The 19,996-nt window shown below is 52.1% G+C and overlaps 1 protein-coding gene across 2 annotated transcripts in view; it reads right to left on the bottom strand.

Annotated features, from left to right (window-relative positions):
- The window catches only part of GNAO1 (G protein subunit alpha o1), a 178,316-nt gene that overhangs the window by 66,531 nt on the left and 91,789 nt on the right, over positions 1–19,996 (bottom strand). For both annotated transcript variants that reach the window (XM_051847158.2, XM_008257311.4), the window contains exon 3: positions 18,481–18,622. In XM_051847158.2, coding sequence (XP_051703118.1) covers positions 18,481–18,622 — 142 coding nt within the window. The remainder of the gene's footprint in view (positions 1–18,480; positions 18,623–19,996) is intronic.

Genomic DNA, 19,996 nt, shown 5'->3' with positions numbered 1-19,996 from the left:
GCATAGGAGTCTGTAGGGATGCTCATGTCCATCATGGCTGCTTCTGGAGGTGGAAGCACCTGAATCACAGCCAGATCCATGGCCAAGAGGGCTGAGCATGGTAAGGCACACCCCGCCAGTGGCTGTTTCCTGGGCTCAACTGGATAGTGGTCGAAGGGACCTCCCTGTTTTGGAAGGTGGACCAGAGAAATGTGCATTCTCACCCTAGGGGACCATTCAGCACCCTACTGGCAGTGACTCCACCCCTAGAACAGCTTTATCTTTTTTTTTTTTTTAAGATTTATTTATTTATTTGAAAGGCAGAGTTACAGAGAGGTGGAGGCAGAGAGAGAGAGAGTGGTCTTCCGTCCACTGGTTCACTCTCCAAATAGCCACAATGGCTGGAGCTAGGCTGATCTGAAGCCAGAAGCCAGGAGCTTCCTCTGGGTCTCCCACATGGATGCAGGGGCCAAAGGACTTGGGCCATCTTCTACTGCTTTCCCAGGCCATAGCAGATAGCGGGATTGGAAGTGGTGCAGCCAGGACTTGAACCAGCACCCATATGGGATGCTGGCACTGCACGTGGTGGCTTTACCCACTACACCACAGCGCCAGCCCCCAGAAGAGCTTTAATAGAGCAGCCGCCCACTCCAGGCCAGGCTCTGGGAGCTATATTCCTGCTGGAGTCATATAGGCCCTGTCCCTGTCCCTTATAGCCAGGACACTAATCAGATATATTCTCTCTCTCTCTCTCTCTCTCTCTCTCACACACACACACACACACACACACACACTTCTGGACTGCGAGCAGGCCCCAAAGGAGCGCCCAAGGCTCTGAGAGTCAGGACTAGGGGTCTGGCCTGTCTGGAGAGCCAGGGAAGGCTGCCGGAGAAGGTGACAGCACGGCCTGGGTGTGCGGGAGTGAAGAATGGCCTCTGCAGAGGAGAGAGCTCACATGGAAGCTCTGGGGCCAGGAGGTTGCAGCATTTAAAGAGAATCAACAGCAGAGCCCGTGGCAGCAGCTGCAGGAGATAAGGCAGTGCTTTATCCTGGGAGCAAAGGACACCACTGAGGGCTTTTAAGCAGGGGATTAGCTAAGCATTTTTAAAAGCTCACTTTGGTGGCAGATTTTGGGGTCGGGGAGGAGTGGCAGTGGGGAAGAGATGACCAGGGCAGGCATGCTCAGCAGCAGCAGCCGCTGCTCTGAGCCCCAGGTGCTCTGATGGTGCCATAGGACACTTGCCTATGTGCTCTGGGTTTGGGCCATGGGCCAGTCGATGGAACATGTGCAAAATGCTTCTGACAGTGCCCTCGCCCAGCTGCCCAAAGGCCTGCCTGGCCTTCACACTCCCACCCTGAGCCTGCTCCGTCTGCTCTGCCATCTCAGTTTTGCAGAGCTGTAGCTCCTGAAATCCACCCTCCCTCCCCCGCCACCCCGGAGCCTTCCAGGCTGATCAGACTGCAACTGACAGCTTTGCCTGGCCGTTCATCTCCTCCTGCATCCCCGAGACATGGTTACCCTTGACACAGATGCAGCAATGGTAGCACTTGACAGTGTTTTTCTGCCTGATTTAGTGGCTTCATCCCGATGGCTCAGTGGCCTCTGTGTGCTGGTCCACACTGGTGCTCCCACTGGACAGGGACCGCCCCCATATCTGCGATTGTCCATCCCAGGCCTCATTCCCAAGCTGCAGGTGCTGGGTGCACACGAAGGACTCCCTCTCCTGCTGGGCGGCTTTGCTGCTAAGGCTCTGGCAGCTGTCAGAATATCAGCTCCCTCCTTGGGAGAGAGTCAATCTTCAACGGCAAACACGTGTCTCCTGCCTATGACACTCTGGGCTTTCTTTCTCTTTTGGATACAAAGGAAGAGCCTTGTACATGGCAATCACCTAAACTTAGCAATTAAGTTCTGTCACGGGAATTTATAGAACTTTTTAGAATTTATAGAACTGAAGTGGGGGTGGGTGGGGATGAGAGATCTGAGATCTTGTTCTTCAGGTTGCCTGGATGAGAACAGCGAGACCTGTAGGGCAAAGGACTTGCCTGAGGCCACACAGTCAGCCCAGGCAGGGCGGGCAGGAGCCTGGCCTTCCTGTGAAGGGACAGCATTCTCCGTGCTGCTCCTGGAGCTAAGGCCTGGTACGCCTCTGGTTCACTGACAAAAACCCCAGCCCCTTCCTCCTGAGTTCCTCCGGCCCTCACCCTGCCTGGGCTCCTGACCCTCCTGCCAGATGCCAGAAAGCCACCCTGAGGGACGAAGGGCCCCACACTGGCCACTCTCACCCCAGGGGCCGGGTGGCTGAGTCTCCTCCCCTGGCTCTCCAGATTGTCCTCTCTCCACACAGCCTGGAGGCTGCAAAGACCTAGAGCCCAAGGAAGTGCTCTGGGCTGCTGCCTGGCCCGGATGGGGCGCTTGAAGCAGTCTCTCCAGCCTCTCTTCCTGGTGGCTGGCAAGGCCCCAGGAGCCAGCGGGGTGGCAGAGTCAGCCTCTGGTGGAGCAGGCGAGGCTTTCGTTGCTGTTGGCATCTCCGCTTCATCTGCCGGAAGGCTGGGGTGACCATGGCACGAACGGCCAGCTGGGGGCACAGCTGACGTCAGAGTGGCTCTGATGCTGGCTCATGCTGGCCTCTTCTAGTTCCTCAGCACTTGCTGGTTACTGACTACACGCACGGCTCTGTGCCTCGTCCGAGACTGTGGCTGCCAATGATTTTCTAGGTGGGATAGCTGGGTCTGAACTGGGTCCGGTACTGACAGGTGGTATAGCCTGGGGCTGACACCCTCTCTCAGCTGCAGCTTTCTCCCTTGTAGAAGCATGATAGTCACAGAACATAAACATCAACCAGGGACTCTAGGGGTGGCACCCAAGGGTGTGCTCTGGGACACACGGCGCCCAGGGCTGCCCTTTGCTGCTACTCCTGGAGGCAAGCAGAGTGCAGGTGATGGTGAGTCTTAGAGTGGCAACCTTGAACCACTCTCAGTGATGGATGGCAAAGAAGGTCACTGGCCCCAGCCTGAGCGCTTTATTCTTAGCCACGGGCCATTCCGGCCCCCCGAGCCTACCTCCCCTAGGGCCTGAATGTGGTGTGGGCAGTGGTGATGGTGGTGCCGAGGGCAGCAGATAGCAGCGACTGTGTGCGGAGAGCAGATGTGAAGGGGCACACGGCACAGGGATTGTGGAGCAGGGAGGGCAGACTTACAGGATTACTGGGAACTGCGAGTGCACCTTTGCTTCCCATGGGGACTGGCAAGAGGCACACAGGCGGGAGAATTCCTAGCCTAGGAAAAGGTGGCCTGATTCTCATCCAGCTGCAGTTACCTGGAGGCACAATCTTGGGCCAATGCCTCAGTGTCTCCTCTGTGCAAGGAAGGACCTGGGTGACAGCAGCGTGTCCCCCAGGGAATGGTTACATAACTCAATAGGACTATTAGGGGAAAAGTGTGGGAAACACTGGGGCGAGACGCGTGTCCACAGGCTTCCTGACTATAGGCTCTTGAGTGCCTTCGAGACTGTAACATGAACCCCAGATCCCCAAGAGGGGGTACTGTCCGTGTTCCCAAAGTTCAAGAAGGAAAGAGAGGTTTGCTTGGTCGTACTCTGGGCTCATCGTGCGAGGAATCTAGGGTTAGGAGAGCACAGCACAAAGCGGCCTGTTGCTAGCAGAGTGCCCCAGAGAGCTCATGTGATGGGGTGCACAATGAAGGTGCACAATGAAGGTGCACAATGAAGGGCAGAGTCACGAGGCCCAGGCAGTCCCCAAGGGGGAGTGGAGCAAGAGAAAGGGTCTCTGATGATCTGCTGCAGAGAGGTGCGGGCCCACTCCACGGGGCCAGACACAGAGGGATCCCTGTCCTGCCGGGGGAGGCTGGCCCCTGATGGCTGGGGCAAGGAGGCGTCTGAGGTTCTGATGCTCTGGGCCTTGGATAAAAGCAAATCTGAAGTAAACTGATTCTGATGCAACTAGTTCCAGCGAGACTTCCGACCACCCCACTGGCCATGCCATCCCTGTGGAACAACCCTCGTCCCGGGCTCTTCCCCCAGCTCAGACACCTCATGGCCACACCATAGAGACTACACTCCTCAGCCCAACACTCAAGGCCTTCTACAACCAAAGCCACTCCCTACAAAAGACACTTTCTCAGTTCCCTCTCTGCTTTTGCCACTGGCAAGAAGGGGCAGCTGTAGCAGCCTTGTAGATCTGCACTGGAGACAGAGGCCCTGGGTGAGACACAGCAAGGAGACAGAGAGCCCAGCCCTGTGTCACCTCTGGGCTGCTCAGACAAGACAGAAAAGCGTTCCTGTCTTGGTGATGTCAGTGTTATTTTGGGGGTCTTTTTTACAGCAGGTGAGCGTGTTTCCGGGCTGATGTCTTCATTTCCAGGAAGACAAAGAGATTCAGAGAAGTTAAGACTCTGATCTGAGGTCCCAAAGCTGAAAGGGGGGGCACCTTTTGCTCCTGGGCCTACCTGACTGCTGAGCCTGTGCTCCTGGCCCACCAGCCACAGAGCTTCCCTTCAAGGATGCACCCTGGGGGTCTCACCGAGAAGTCATTAGCTGGTGCCCCTGCCACCAGGCTTCCTGCTACAGAGCTCAACTCTGGGCTCCTGGGAAGGAAATGACTAGCAGTCAAGGGCTCCCTCACTAGGCCCACAAATACAGACTCTGAGAATAGTGATGGAGACCCCAGTCTGGCCCCAGTTCCCAAAAGACTCCCTGCAGGACTGTGCTGGAGAGCTGCCCTGGGCTGGGGGAGCCACCCTTCCTCATGTTGACCCCAGGCAGGGAGTGGGTCTGCCGTGGGAAGTGCGGAGGGAGAAGGGAGAAGGAAGAAGGAAGGCAGAAGGCTGGGAAAGAAGTGGCAGAGTCCCCACTGAGCTGGAAAAAGCTGGACCTAATTCGTCAGTGAGCTATTTCAGGACTGTGCCCTGGGGACCTTAGACCAGAGATACTGGGGGAAGTGAGTTTGGCTGTGCAAATGCTCCTAATCCACAGCTCCTCACAAAGCCATCAGTCGCTCTGTGTTGGCTCGGAGGAAGGAGGGAGAACTGGCACCTGCCAGCCTTGTGCTGGGTGATGCAAGCTTCATGTCTGGGCCGGAAAGACTGTGGGTGCCAGTGTAGTGACTAGTTCATGCTGTTTTCAGTTGGGCATGCTGCATTGCAAGAGCTCCCCATTCATGGTTATCAGGTCATGGTAAGATAGAATTTATCCCTCTTTTTTATCCTCTTTAAAAAAAAAATCCCTTTTCAGGGGTTGGGGGAGGGGAGGGTGGCTCTCTGGATGCACACTCTCTGGAGTGGCTTCCCCCGGGGACAGCCAGTGCAGAAAGGCCAGGGCTGCCCTTGTGCTCAGGTCTGGGGACCCGTCTGCCGTGGACAAGGGCGGTGAACTCTTATCCGATCACCCAACAGAAAGACATCTACAGGGTTCCACACGCTATGCCAGGTAGTGTGCCCAGAGGAGTCCTTGGCCCAGCAGGAACATGGAACAGGGGCTCCAGGTCAGGTGGACAACGGGCAGGCCCAGAGCCAGGCCCAGTTCACACTCTGCACACCTGCAGCAGCCTCTCAGCGCCTTTCCCTGTTGCCATTGTCTCTGGCCATCCATCTATTCTCCACACAGTCACCGTGAGCCCTCCAAAGACACGCTGTAATTGGCCTTGTCTAGAACATGCAGTAGCTCCCTGCTGAGAGGAACAAAGCCAGAATTCCTTCCATGCCTACAAGCTCTTCTCATGTGTCTGGCCCCTGCCTCATGTAGACCCCAGGCGGGGAGTGGGACCTTCAGGCTGCGGCCACACTGCCTTTCTTAAGACCTTTACCCTCGGTCATGACTCCCTACCTTTAAAACATCACTCCCCACCTTTCCAACATCCTCTCCCCTTATCTCCCCCTCTCATGGGCCTCTTTAAGGCCAGTACCTTGTGCTCTTTATCAGACACTGTGTCCTTGCACAGGCCAGGCTAGGCCTCAGTCAGGACATCTCTTGCTCTCCAGCTGAGCTCCGGTTTGGCAGTGCACCTGCTTGCTTTTGTTCACCATAGTGTATCCAGCACTCACCGCACCGCTGGCATGGAGAAGGCCACAACATGTGCTTCTTCAATGAGTGAATGAATGAACGGAGACAGTGCCTTGCTTGCACTGTGGGCATGCAGGAGAGGGAGCAGACATGGTACACTGGAGGGACTGGGGAGCCTTAGGTAGCCCTCATCACAATGAACAAAGCAGCACCACTCCAGGCATTGTGCTCGGGGCCCCACTGACACAGGGACACCAGCAGGATGGCCCTGCTCATTGACGGAGCACCGTCTCTAGTGCTTCCCAGGCCACGCCGCCTTGTCTGCCTTCCTGCCTACCTTCCTTCCTCTGGGTTCCCTTGCTTCTCTCTGCGACCTCTCTGTTTCTTTCAGGCCTCACTGAGCCCTACTTGAGAAGCAACTTCCCTCAGCTCCTCTCCTGCAGCCAGCAGGAGGGCAGGCGATGAGAGGTACCCTGTCCCTCGGCCTGCAGGGGACGATGCCACTTCTTTGACCTGCAGCAGCTCAGAGGCCTTGGTGATGATCCGTCAGCGGGTTTTGAAACAACTGCTACACCTAGGCTTCTAGTCCCGGCCCTTCACTGGACAGGTAGCAAGGTGTGGGTAAGCAGAGGGCAGAAATAGGAGCACCCATTAGGTGCTGGGCAGTTTGCCTAGTTCTTCTCATGCTGGCTCTTCTCTTCCTGTGAGTACGTCCTACTATCCCCATTTTTCAGATGAGGGATATGAGGTTTAGTGATTCAAGTGATGCCTGATGTCCCCTGGCTGGTAGGTGGCAAGACCAGGGTTCAAAGTCATGTCCCTCTGACTCCAGAATGGTCTGAGCTCCTTGGGCACAGGCCTCAGATGCTTAGCTTCCCTAACTCTAAAGTAGGGCCTGACAGGCTCTTCTCCAAGGTCCTTCCGGCTCAGGCAGGCTGGGAAAGACCTGAATCTTCTTGCAGAGACCTCCCCAGGCACCAGCCGTCTCCATTCTTCATCTCCTGCTCTTCCAGCACTGCCCCAGGGGAAAGGTGAGCCCAGCTGGGCGAAAGACAGCTGAGGGCTGCATGTCGATGGTGCCCTGCTGGTTGGAATTCTGGGGGCCCTGTTGCCCATGGTGGGAGAGGCCACCACAGGAACAGTAGCACTGGCCCCAGGCCAGCTTGGTTATTTCATTGTCCTGTGGTGCTGGAAGCAGCCTGGTTGGCCCTAGACTGCTGCAATGGGGACCATCTCCTCCACAAGGTGGGTACAGCTGCTGCAGCCAACATCACAGGGAAGTTTGTAGACTTGTGGTGGCCTCACATGCTGTAGCCACTTTCCTGCCCAGCAGAAAAGTGATTTTGTGGAATCTGAGGGTGCAGACCCACAGTGGGACAGGGTGGAGAGATGGAGGGAAGCCAGGAACATCACCTAAGCTGCCTCAACTACAGCTGTATCTCAGGACTTAGTCACTGGCTGGCCAACTGGTCTCCATTTGCTTTTGTTTGTTCTAATTTGTGTTGTCTATCATTTGCAACCCTGAAGTTTCCTCATGGACCCAGAGTGAGGTCTTTGGCAGTGATACAAGACCACTGCTGGTCACCTTGCAAATAAAGGAGAATCAGGAAGGGAGCTGGGTAAAGCAGAAGTGATCAATGTGCAGCTCTGGGGGTGGGGGGAGGCTGGACAGAGTATCTAGTTTTCTTAGAGAAGCCAGCCCCACCCTATATGTGTGGAGCTGCAACCCCCTACACACACAGCAGGGCCTCCAAGCTGGGGAGGCACATTGACACCACCCTGGCCATCACGACAGCACCCAGGGCTGTGACTCACATTCTCACCGACATCGTGCCACTGCCTCTGAACATAACCCCTTTTCTAGTCTCTGGTACCGACGGTCTGCCTTTTGGTCCCCTAGGCTACTCCACAGTGTTATCTGATGGCTAGGAAGAGACTGTACCTTCGCAAATACAGAGCCTGGACCAAAGGATGTACTGGGTATAGTTGGGCAAAGATCTCTCTGAGTGATAGGCAGCAGTGCTCACCCCCAGGCTCTTACCTGTGTCCCAGCATGACACATGTGTGCAGCATGACACAGCTGACACGGCACTGTCGCTGCTTTTGTAAATTCCGCCATTATTTTTAGGGAGCACAACTGTATTCCATTGCATTTGTGGTGGGTCTAACTTAATAATTTGTCAAGTATGTGCAATTAAAATATACTATAATTTTGTAACCTTGTTTTGCAAGTTCTTTTCTTTTCAGTATTGCAGGAGCCTTGCAATAAGGCATAGCCAGGCAGGCATCTCTTGGCTGTTCTCTGTGTCGTCTAAGGCCGGGAGGTCTGCCTGGCAGCCTCTCTGCTGCCTTCAAACAATCACTCTGAGCCCCAGGGATGTACTCACACTGACCCTTCTGCAAAGAAGAGGCTCTCACTTTCCCCTGCAGGAGTGGGGGAGAGGGAAGGCTACAATGGGGAGGGCCTCCAAGACACCCAACGAAAGGGCCATTAGTGGGGACCCAGCCCCTTCCTGATGCTCACAATGTTTATTCATGTAGTTGTACAGGACCTGACGTGGGTCCTTGGAGAGGAGGACGGAGAGGCTCAGTGTGACCCTCCATCAAGAAGGGAACGCCCTGGTGTGTTCTCAGCACTCGACTTACTAAGCCAGGGCACAGTGCAGCATTTTATAGAGATTCAGAAAGTTACAAGTCAGACAAAGAATTCTACTCAGCTCTAGGTACAGTCCAAATCTCAGGTGACGAGTACTCTTCCCCTCAATAACACCTCATCATTCAATGCCAATCATACGAGGAGTGGGTTTGTCCAGACCTGTTTCAGTCTTCCTACCATTTCTCTAGGATGCACAACTGACAATAGAACAGGACCCAAGTAAAAACAGTGCTCTTCCTGCATGCTGTCAGGCCCTCATATACCTCTGTTTAACTCACGTGGTCCTCTACAACACATCCAACCAACATTCTAAACCTAGCAGGTTCAGGCCCCATGATGTTAACACTGGCTAATGTTTCTGAGTACCTGCTATGAACTAAGCCCTTCTCTAAGGGCTTGCTCCTGAGTCATCTGTCTTCAGACAATACATTGAAGTAGGATACTATCACTATTTCTTCATCATCACCCAACTGTACAATTGAGGAAGGCAAAGCATAAGGACCACCCAGTGTCTCACACCATGAAGTGCAGGAGCAAGTACTGGACTTGGGCAGCTCAGCTCCCAGAGCCTGTGCTCTCACGACTGCCTCATGTGCTGCCCAGGGCTTCCACACATGTACCTTCATGAAAACAAAAGATATGGTTTACTGACATGACTGCTCCCCTGGTTTGTATACTTCAGGGGCTGGGATGAATGCATGAATGGAAGAATGAATGGTTCGATGCAGGAGGGAGCTTCAATCACCTGGCTCAGGCTATTGATTAAGAAGGCATGGAAAGAAGGATATTTTGCTTCCTTTACTCCTTTCTCCATGGAAGCCTCCTTTCTACAAGAGACTGCATCTGTACTGTTCCCAGGTTATCCCTAGCATCTTGTCCAGAGCCCGGGCTGGATGAATGGAATCACATATGGACTCACTGGCTCACTGACCCTGCTAGGCACTGGGTATGCTTATACAGGCAACTCACAGATGAATAAGACTGCCCTGTCGTTTCTGACTTCCATTCTGAACAAGAAGTGGGATAACCACGAAAGTGAGGGCTGGAAGCAGCTGGCAGTAGGGCTTGAGAATGATGGGGTACAGTGTGGGGAGGAGCAATTTTCAGCTGCTGAAACCCAAGATCCAAGGAGGAGGGGCATCTAAGAGACATCTCAAGAATCTGAGACTTTACTCCCTTCTCTTCCTTCTCCACCTTGAAAATGGCTGTTCTTTTGAGTTGATTGTTCCTCCCAGAGGAGAGCCAGCAAGAGACACTGGTGCTGTGACCCTGGGCCTCAGTACCAGTAGCGAGGTCTGGGGCTCCTTATGGCAAGGCTTAAATCATGCATGCCCCTCCCCAAACCAGGAGGTTGGGGCCTGACCACAGGGAGCAGGCTGACGTGGCTGCACTGTCCTGGAAGACTGGTACATCAGAGCTGGCAGATGCTCGGGGAAGCTGGGAGTCCACCTTTTCATTCTAGAGATGCTCTCAGTACAAGGTCTGGGTCTCTGCACCCATCTCTGCCACCGTGTGCACAGTGCCCCAGGAAGCAAGTATTTGTGGAGTAATTAACTGATGTACCAAATGAAACAACGCCAGGTTCCACGTTGGCTGGGTGATTTGAGTTGTCTGGTGAGACAGAAAGAGTAGTAACACCCAGAGATTCAGGAAACCTAAAGTTCTAGTCCTGGGTCTGCCACATATTCCCTTGAGTAAGTCTCTTCCCTGTTTGGGCCAGAAGGGGCCTATTGTGTCCCATCTGCAAAATGGAGCAACGGAATGAGACGGCTTGAATGGAGGACTTTCAAGCTCTATTGACCTGGGCAGGGGTAGGGCTGTGGGGCTGGGTTAGCTGGAAAGCCTCAGTACCCTGCACGTGGCAGGCCGATATGCCTTGTCTTGGCCTGAGGTTTGGGGTACGGAAGGATGGACCTTCCCCCATCAGAACTGACAACTGCCAGGGAAATACCTCCAGGCTGAGAGAACACAGGCAGATACAAACCAGGTAGTGTTCTTGTTTCAGAATTCATGCAAACCACAAGGCAACAGCACTGTGGAGATGGCACCACAATATTTCCACAATGAAAAAAAAAGATCATGTTCTCAGCTCCACTGTGTGACTCAAATGCCGTATTTCTTTCACCAGAGGGGATCCAATGACATTCTGGAAACTAAGTGTGAAATCAGATTCTGCCATTAGCTTTTGGTGGTGGCAGCGGGGGAGTGGGGGGCCGTCCTAGTGCAGCCCCTTGGTGGAGCAGAATGCAGCAGGCAGCAGTTCCAGCTGATCCTTGGTCCTGCTTGGGCCCGTGACCTCAGGCAGCTAATTAAGTGCCTTGCTCCCCAATTTTTCCCTCAAAAATGAAATTAAAACCTTGTGCATTCCTTACTAGATTGCTGTGAGGATAACCCATCAATACTTTACCAATAATAACACGAATACTAAACAAACAAGGAAAAGAACAATCGGGCCCACGTGCTGGAAACCTGCTATGTGTCAAACACTGTCCCACACACTTCACATGTATTATTTCATTTATTCTTCCAGCAGATGAATGAGTACGCCATTAGGATCATGACTGTTTTACAGACAGAAACACAGAGGCTTTGGAGAGGTTAAAAAATTTACCCAGGGCCACATTGCTGGGGGTAGAACTGGGATTTGAATCCAGGAACCACTACTTCTTATCTTAGGCATTGTGCTAGATGAAAAAGATCTATATTATGTTCTCAAAGAATTTATAATTGAGAGAACAGGCATACGTACAGAAAGTTAAAAAAAAATAAGTTTGAGAGTGTTTTCAGCTAAGTACAGCCTCATACAAGTTCAAGGTATTACTAGACTACTGTAGGGGCAGAAAGGGATGATACTTTCCCTCATAAGAGGTCAAGACCAACACTCTGATAACAAAAGATAGGTTAACAAGGAAAAAGCATGCTAGGGTTATCGACCCTATAGTTGTACATGACGCAGGAGTCCTCAGAATGGAGGCCCAAAGACCTGTGGAAAATGGCTGTTTATGCTTAGGTTCAATGAAGAGTGGACCGTGTGTTGAAGTGTGCCTCAAGTGGGGAAACTCACAAGCCCTGCCTGTCCAGACACTTCTTGGCCTCTCTGCAGCAGGGCCCCTTCTGGAAGAGGGTCTTGGGATCTCCATCACACAAGGCAGGGCAGAGAACTTCCCTCACACAGAGAGGTGGGTGAAGGCTAGAGTTACAGTCCTAGTTCCTGTGCTTCTCCTTGGGGAACAAGTCTCCTGGTTTCTATGACTAAGGGCAGGACGAGAGGAGGGAGACAGGAGGCCAGAGATTGGAAATTTTTTTTCTGAGACCTTCTAATGTCTTTCAAAGTATTTAGCATGTCCAAATCGCCATGCTCCGGGATATCAAGTGCTGAGCCCCAACACTGCTGTCCCATTCGTTACAATATATTATGCAAGGACATAGGAGTTTACACACGTAAGTTTTATGTATGCATAAACATACATTTATGTATGTGATACAACTTACTAACATGGAATTGCTCAAACTTTCCCCACCCCTCACTGGTCAAAGTGAAGCCTCCTATCTTGTCATTGTCCAGTTTCCGCTTCCTCTCCTCCAGAGTCTCGGCCTAGGCTGGGCCTGCCAGACAAGCCCCTCTGCGTTTGTGATGTGGATGCAGGCCCAGGGCTAAGGGCAGAGGGAGGAGAAAAACTTGAGAGACTGACAATTTGCACAATGATGAATGGAAGTGGGAGGGGAAGTGGTCTGAGAAGGAGGGAGGTGGGGAGAAAGAAAGAAGAATGAAGAGAAAAAAAGGGAGAGATGGAGGGAGAAAGAAAGTGAGGAAGGTTGAAGAAGAGAGCAAGGGAGAGACAGAGAGGGAATCCCTCACGGGCAGAGAAGGAAAGGAGTGAGGGGAGGTGCGAGAGCAGGAAAGCCGTGGAGGCTGGGGGTGGCAGAGAGGGTCTCTGGAGAATGTGGGGAGACCAGCAGGTCCTGGGATGAGGTGAGAGTGTCAGGAGGAACAGCAAAGACCCTGTGAGGAGAGCGGCCCTTTCCAGGTCCTCACAGAGACTTAGTGAAGAATGGGATTCTTTTAAGGATTTGATTTGCCTCATTGTCCTGTCCTATTTATACGGGACTCTGCTCTGGACCCCAACCACAAGTTTGATTACATTCCCATCTATATACTACTACATATATATTTCTTACTGCTTGACCCTGGGCAAGCCACTTGGCCTCTTGGCGTCTCATTTTTTTTCACCATAAAATGGGGACAACAGCGCCCGCTTCACAGGTAGTTGTTAAGACTAAATAGTTTAGACATTAAATAATGCTTCTTAGTATTAGGGGCCAGCATTGTGACACAGTTGGTTAAGCTGCTGCTTGTGATACTAGTATCCCATGTCAGAGTGCTGGTTTAAGTCCTGGCTGTTCTACTTCTGAGCCGGCTCCCTGCTCACACACCTGGGAAAGCAGTGGAATTATGGTCCAAGCACTTGGGCCCTGGCTGCCCATGCTGGAGACCTGGATGGATTTCCTGGCTTCTGGCACTGGCCTGCTCCAGTCCTGGTCACTGCAGTCATTTGGGGAGTGAACAGGCAGATAGAAGAGCTCTGTCTTTTAAATAAATAAATCTTTTTTAAAAAGTCTATTAAATTATAATGTAAACTGTGTAAAATTGGCCGGGACACACAAAAACTGAAAGTCACCATCATTCTGGGACCCCTGCTTCTTGGAGCTTCAGTTCGCTGACTCCGTCTACTTGCTGCTCACTCCCACCTGGAAATCCGTGAGGTCTGAATGCAGACTCAGACCAGCCCTATGCCCTGACCATCTGCTTGAGGTTTCACCTTGTTCCCACTCCTCCAGGCGAAAACCTGGAGTCTCAGTTTCTTGATCTTTATCCTTTTGCCTCAACAAGCAGTTAATCACCAGGCCCATTCATACCTGCCTACAGCCTTTCCTCTCCAGCCCCGTAAGTGTCATCTATTGCTGCAGCTTCCTCACCCGCTTCCCCCTCTTCAGCCTCTTCCCCCACTAGTCCTTACTGCACATCACAGTCATTTCCTAAAATCTCACTTTTACTCCCGTCCTCCCTGGCTCAAAATCTACCCATGGTTTCTACTGCCTAAAGGGTAAAACTCAAAACTGCCTGTCAGAGCTTCCAAATCCTACCAAATCTGGTCCTAACTGTATCTTCCAACGCCCGCACAGCTTGTTCACATCCAACCCTCTGCTCTGGCCATGGCCTCCTGCACTAATCAAATCTTCAGTTGTTACCAACCACTGCCTTTACGCAAGCTGCTTCCCTGGGTCAAGTGATTTCCCCACCCATACTTGCACCTGTGCTTCAAGGACAAGTCCAGACTCACTTCCTTGTGCAAAAGTGGTGCTCGTTCCGCTTGTGGGCCCCATCTCACACGCCTCTGAATCTTTACACAGAGCTTAGCACAAAGCCTACAGTCAGTAGATACTGAACATTCAACATCTGTTCGCGTAGTGATGAAATTACAGGTACTTTTCCTTTCTTCTCTGAGAACTAAGAAAACTGGAAATGGCATTCTACTCAAAGAATGTGTTTTGGAGACCTGTTTAATGTGCTGAGCACTGTGATGGCTGTTGGGGTGAGGAAGGGACTCAAAGATGAATGGCACAAGGCTTTGATCAGAGTCCCATGAAATTCAGAAGAGACTCTGATTCTAGGCTACGTTGGTAGACTTTAAGGGGCCCAGGACCCTCTGAAATTGTATGCACATTGTCCTAGATAGGAGGTGAATGTGGCCTTGCTGTGCAGAGAAGGCTCACAGCTTTCACTGCTGCTCAAATGGGTTGTAACCACCTAAAATGCAAGGTCCAGTGCCCCGAGGAAAGAGAGATAGTCACACGGGCAACCCGTCTTCACGCAGCGCATGGGTAAGCGCTCAGTGGAGAGAAAACACGGATCGGTGTTTCTGTCAGGGGAAAGGGAGGGGGAGTGGAGGTGGGAGAGATGGAGCCGAGCTGGTCCTTACTGCGTGGGAGCAGCTCCTCGAGGAAAAGGGAAGAGGAGCAGCAGAGACAAGAGCATGGTCTGAGCAAAGGCCTGGATGCCTGAACGTGTGTGCTATCTTTGGGAAGGGGTCTGTAGTCTGGGGGCTGGGGCCTAGGATGTGGGAGCCGCAGACTGACAGAAAGGAGTCCCTGTGGTTTGCTCCAAAGCTGTGTGGCAGCTCCATCAGGATGGGGCTTGTGCACATTCTTGTGGCCTCAAGTGAGTCCACACCACAGGGAGGTGGAGGGAGAAACAGTCAGTCCCTCTTCCCATGGGGAGCCAGGGCAGGTGAGTCAGGGACATCTGTTCTAGTGGCCAAGGCTGAGAGAAGCTGTATGGGGAATGTAAAGCTGGCCCAAGCAGGTGCAGGGTGTGGGCTGTCTTTCTTCAGATGTTCCATGATAAGTGCAGAGGAGGGGGGAGTGGGAGCGATGGAGAAGGCAAGGGAGGGAAAGAAGGCTTTCTTCAGAGACCAAAACATCAGCTTGGGCCTGCATTGTGGCAGGCGGCTCTCCCAACAACCAAATGGCAGATCTCTTACATGGGTAGCACACGGGGCTTTGGGAGAGGAAAGAATGTGGAGACCCAGCCGTGAGGTCAGGACATCCAGGTGTCCAGGACTGATTGGCTGCGGGCAGCTCAGGCTGAACAGAGCTTTACCCTCCTCCCAACTTGTGCCAGGCTCACTCCTCCTCGGGGCCTTGGTGCTTGTTTGGAACCTTCCATCTACCCTCAACCCTTCCGTGGCTACCCCCAAATCTGAAGCTGTGCCCTCTGCCCCCAAATCAGTCTCTCTCATCTCACCCTGTTTCATTTTCCTCCTAGCCCTTCCCATCATCTGAGATTATGCAGTCACCTACTAGTTGCCTGGGTTGCTGTCTGCACCCCTGCAGAGGAAGCTCTGTGAGAACAGGAAAGGGAAGGACCTGGGCTTCACACCACGGGGCACTGCAGCCCCTCCAGGCCGTGTGTGTCCACCCATCAAGAGAAGGGCACTGATTGCTACTGTCTTCTGCCCAGCTCCAAAGAATGCAAGTCCACTCTCAGGAATTGCTTTCTGCTGCTGCTAGCTCACACTGGCCCGAGTCTTTCCTGCTGTTCGGAGGTGTAAGAAAGAACACAGGGAGCAGGGGCCCGTGTGTCTGGGAGGCCTGCGCCAGCCAGGAAGATCATGCCTCATAAGCCTGTGCTGCCCTAGAGATGGGCCAGGTGGCCTCCATGGTGCCACCTTAGAGAAGAGGCCTGGGCTCGGACCCTGCTGTGTCCAGGGGGCTCTCCAGGGAGTCCCAACGTGGCTCTCAGACTCTTTCCACTGGAGCTTTCCCCTCCCTCCTCCTAGAGGAGAAGCAGACAGAGAAGGGCCCCTGTTTCCCAGGAGCCCTGCAGTCCAGTCCTTCAGCTCCACATTCCCAGCAATCGCCTCTCTATTAAGGACAATAAAATGGAAAAAGAAGTCCCACGGGATCACTTAATATTTTCCAAAATGGAAAGAGAAAAGTCCTCCAATGTCACACTGACTTCCTTGGATTGCACTCAGGACTGGAGATCACGGGGAAGGAAAAGATGGCCGCGAGGTGAGTGTGGTGGTGAACACACACACTCCTGGAAGGTGTTGCATGCTGTATGTGTGGGGAGTGCTCTGCACTGCTGGCCATCCGGTTAAAGATGGTCCAAGTGACTGGGCCCCTGCACCCACGTGGGAAGCCCGGAAAATGCTCCTGGCTTCTGGCTTCGCATGGGCCCAGTCCCAACCATTGTGGCCATTTCAGGAGTGAGCCAGCAGATGGAAAACCTCATTTTCCTCTAACCCCCTCCCCCTACTCTGTAACTCTGCCTTTCAAATAAATAAATCTTAAAAAAAAAAAAAAAAAAAAAAAGAGAGAGAGCAAGCGAGCCAGAGAGACCAAAGCCCTGCAGTCTATACCTCGTCTGAGGATTAGGCCAGGCACTACCTGCTCTGGAGCTTTTATGTTTTTAAAGATTTACTTATTTATTTATTTGAAAGGCAGAGTTACAAAGAGAGAGGAGAGACAGAGAGAGATTTCCATTTGTTGGTTCACTTCCCAAATGGCTGCAACCATCGCCAGGGCTTGGGCCAGGCTGAAGCCAGGAGCCAAGAGCCTCCTCCAGGTCTTCCACGTGGGTACAGGGACCCAAGTACTTGGGCCATCCTTTGCTGCTTTCCCAGGCGCATCAGTAGGGAGCTGGATCAGAAGTAGAGCATCTGGGACTCAAATTGGCATCCATATGATTGCTGGTACTGCAGGCCACAGCCTAGCCTGCTGTGCCACAGTGCCAGCCCCCTGCTCTGGACTTTAATGCCTGTGCTAATTAAAATGAGTAAACACATACAGTGCTTAGCACAGTGCCTATCAGTGAGTAGATGCTCATCAAAAGTCATGCACTTTTATTTCCACTACTGACATTAACATGAACAGAGCACTATGCCCCCCAGGCTAACTCTGATGATCCGAGAAGGTATTTTGGAGTTGTCTGTTTTTTCTGCCGTGCCATTCCCATGATCCCAACACCTTGCACACCTGCAACACCTTGCAACACCTGGCACAGTAGAAGTCCTTTGTGAATGTTTCGTGGAAACAGCATGGAATAACTAATGGTGCTCCTCTCTTCTCTGGCTCTGTGACCAAAACCAAAGCTGGGCTTGTGGGCAAGTGCTTCCTCTGTGCAGCACGCAGCAAGCCGGCCTCTGGGACGAGCAACAGATGCTTAGGTCCCCTGCCAGCCCCCACTTTTCTACCCCAGGCTAGTCTTGGACACCGTCTCGGCCACCAAATTCCCCAGCACCTGGGGGAACCAATGCCTGAGCTGGGACAAATCTGCCCCATGGAATTAGGATTTTGTGCACAAAATATTAAATTTTACATCTAAAGCTGTTTGTCACAGATGCCTTATCAGGCCTGAGAAGGCCAGAGTGGTTTTCCTCGGTGAAGGAGATGAGTTTTAGCAAAGACAGACTGTGTGTATAACACACAGCTGAGTCACACGGCAGCCAGATTAATGCTGTCCATCCAGAGGCTCCAACGCGGGGCCTGGGATCCTACGGCCTCTACCTGCTCCCCTTTCCCAGACCTCAGGACCCAGGGAACCCAACAGGAGACAAAGAGCCATTGCTGGATGGAATTCTCTGAGACAACTTTCTTCTCCCCCTTCCTCCTTTTATTCAGCGCTGCCAGTACAGCTGTAGAGAGCTCAGTCTCAGAGCTAATGCAAATGTTTGCAAATAAGAGGCTTTTGTATACTCATCCCATCTACCACTTATCAGAGGCCTGGAAACGCCACAGAAAACAGCCTTTGTCCTAGGACGCTGGCCTCCTGCAGGAAGGACGGCTCCCAAGGTCCTCAGACTTGCCCAGGAGAGCAGAAAACAGCCTCTCGTTTAAAGGAGGAAAGGGAGTCCGTCCAGTGGCTGCCCCCTACCCGCACAAGGCCAGGAAAGTTCCAGGGAGGCAAGGTGGAAGCCAGCCAGGCCTCATTTTGTTCAATAACCTTTTTCTTCTGTTCAAGTTAATTGCCCAAGGGCAGGTCCTTGTACAGTAGTGTGGTAGCTCCAACTGGGAAAAGTCGTCACCTTTTTTCTCATCTGTACAATAAACCCTGGATCCTATGGCTGTTGCTCTGGGTGGTGACTGCTGTGGAAGACCCTAGGTCTGCCAGGTGTATTGGAATGAGGGGTTAGGTTGGCATTTGCCACCACATGTCTCTATGTACAGCACAGGTTCCTCTGGTTCCTTTAAAGTACAACAGAGAGGAGGCCATAGGGTAACAGAGGCCCTCTCTTCACTGTGTCCTGTGGGGTCAGGGGCCTACCTTTCTCTCCTTGTCACCATATTCGATGCCCAAAGTGTCCATGGCCCGGACAATGGCTGCCAGGGACTGGATGGTGTTGCTGTAGACAACAGGCTTGTACTGTTTCACGTCTTCCCCAGAGAAGCCATCTTCGTGGATGATCCTGGAGAAAAACCACACACACCACACCTGATGAATGCGCTGTCCTCGCCCAACACACAGCAGCAGGCACATGCAGTCCCGGGCCACCCTCTGGCTTTGGGGGAAGGGAGGTGGGTGAGGTCCAACAGGGATGATGGATTACTGAATCGCTGCATTCATGGCAGAAAATCTGAGGGAAAAACCTACCTGAATTCCTAAAAAATAATCTGAAAAACAAAATTTTGGAAAAAAGAAATGCGGCCTTTCCATAGTCCCTACATACAGTGAAAGAGTTACCAGTCAACACAGTAACACTCTAAGGCACTTAAAATAGGAAGGACTTACAAGCAGCATTCAATTGAGGTAAGTTATTGGTATTTTAAGCCATGCTCAGTCTTACGTAGCTGTCCCTCAGTGTCCACAGGGGACTGGCTCCAGGACCCCTTACAGATACCAAAATCCACGGATGCTCAAGTTCCTTACAGAAAATGGTGGAGGGGCGGCACTACGGCATAGTGAGTAAAGCACTGTCTGCAGTGCCGGCAACCCATATGGGTGCCGATTCGAGACCCGGCTGCTCTGTTTCCGATCCAGCTTCCTGCTATGGCCTGGGAAAGCAGTAGAAGATGGCCCAAGTGCTTGGGCCCCTGTACCCGTGTGGGAGATCTGGAAGAAGCTCCTGGCTCTTGGCTTTGCATTGGCCCAGCTCTGGCCATTGTAGCTACTTGGGAAGTGAACTAGCAGATGGAAGATCTCTCTCTCTCTCTCTCTGTCTCTCTGCCTTTCAAATAAATAAATCAATCTTAAAAAAAAAAAAAAAGAAAGAAAGAAAATGATGGAGTATCTGCATATAACTAACACATACTGCCTAATCTCTAGATCTCTAGATTACATATAAGACCTAATAAAGGGGCCGGTGCTGTGGTGTAGTGTGCTAAGCTTCCGCCTGCAGCACCAGCATCCTATATGGGCACCAGTTCTAGTCCCAGCTGCTCCTCTTCCAATCCAGTTCTCTGTTATGGCCTGGGAAAGCAGTGGAAGATGGCCAAGTGCTTGGGTTCCCGCACCCATGCGGTAGACCCGGAAGAAGCTCCTGACTCTTGGCTTTGATCAGCCCAGCTTCAGACACTGTGGACATTTGGGGAATGAACCAGTGGATGGAAGACCTTTCTCTCTGTCTCTCCCTCTCTCTGTCTTTAACTCTACCTCTCAAATAAATAAATAAAATATTAAAAAAAACCCTAACACAATGCAAATGTTATCTAAATAGTGTTAGACTGTATTGTTTAGGGACTAATGACATGGGAAAAAGTTCATACAAGTTTAGCATGGACTATTTTTTCCTGGATATTTTTAAAAAATCAATTTTTATTTATTTATTTGAGAGGCAGAGACA

The sequence above is a fragment of the Oryctolagus cuniculus genome, chromosome 18 (genome assembly GCF_964237555.1).
Source record: "Oryctolagus cuniculus chromosome 18, mOryCun1.1, whole genome shotgun sequence".
Lineage (NCBI taxonomy): Eukaryota > Metazoa > Chordata > Mammalia > Lagomorpha > Leporidae > Oryctolagus > Oryctolagus cuniculus.
The sequence above is the reverse complement of the archived record's forward strand: the minus strand, read 5'-3'. Positions and strand labels throughout refer to the sequence as shown.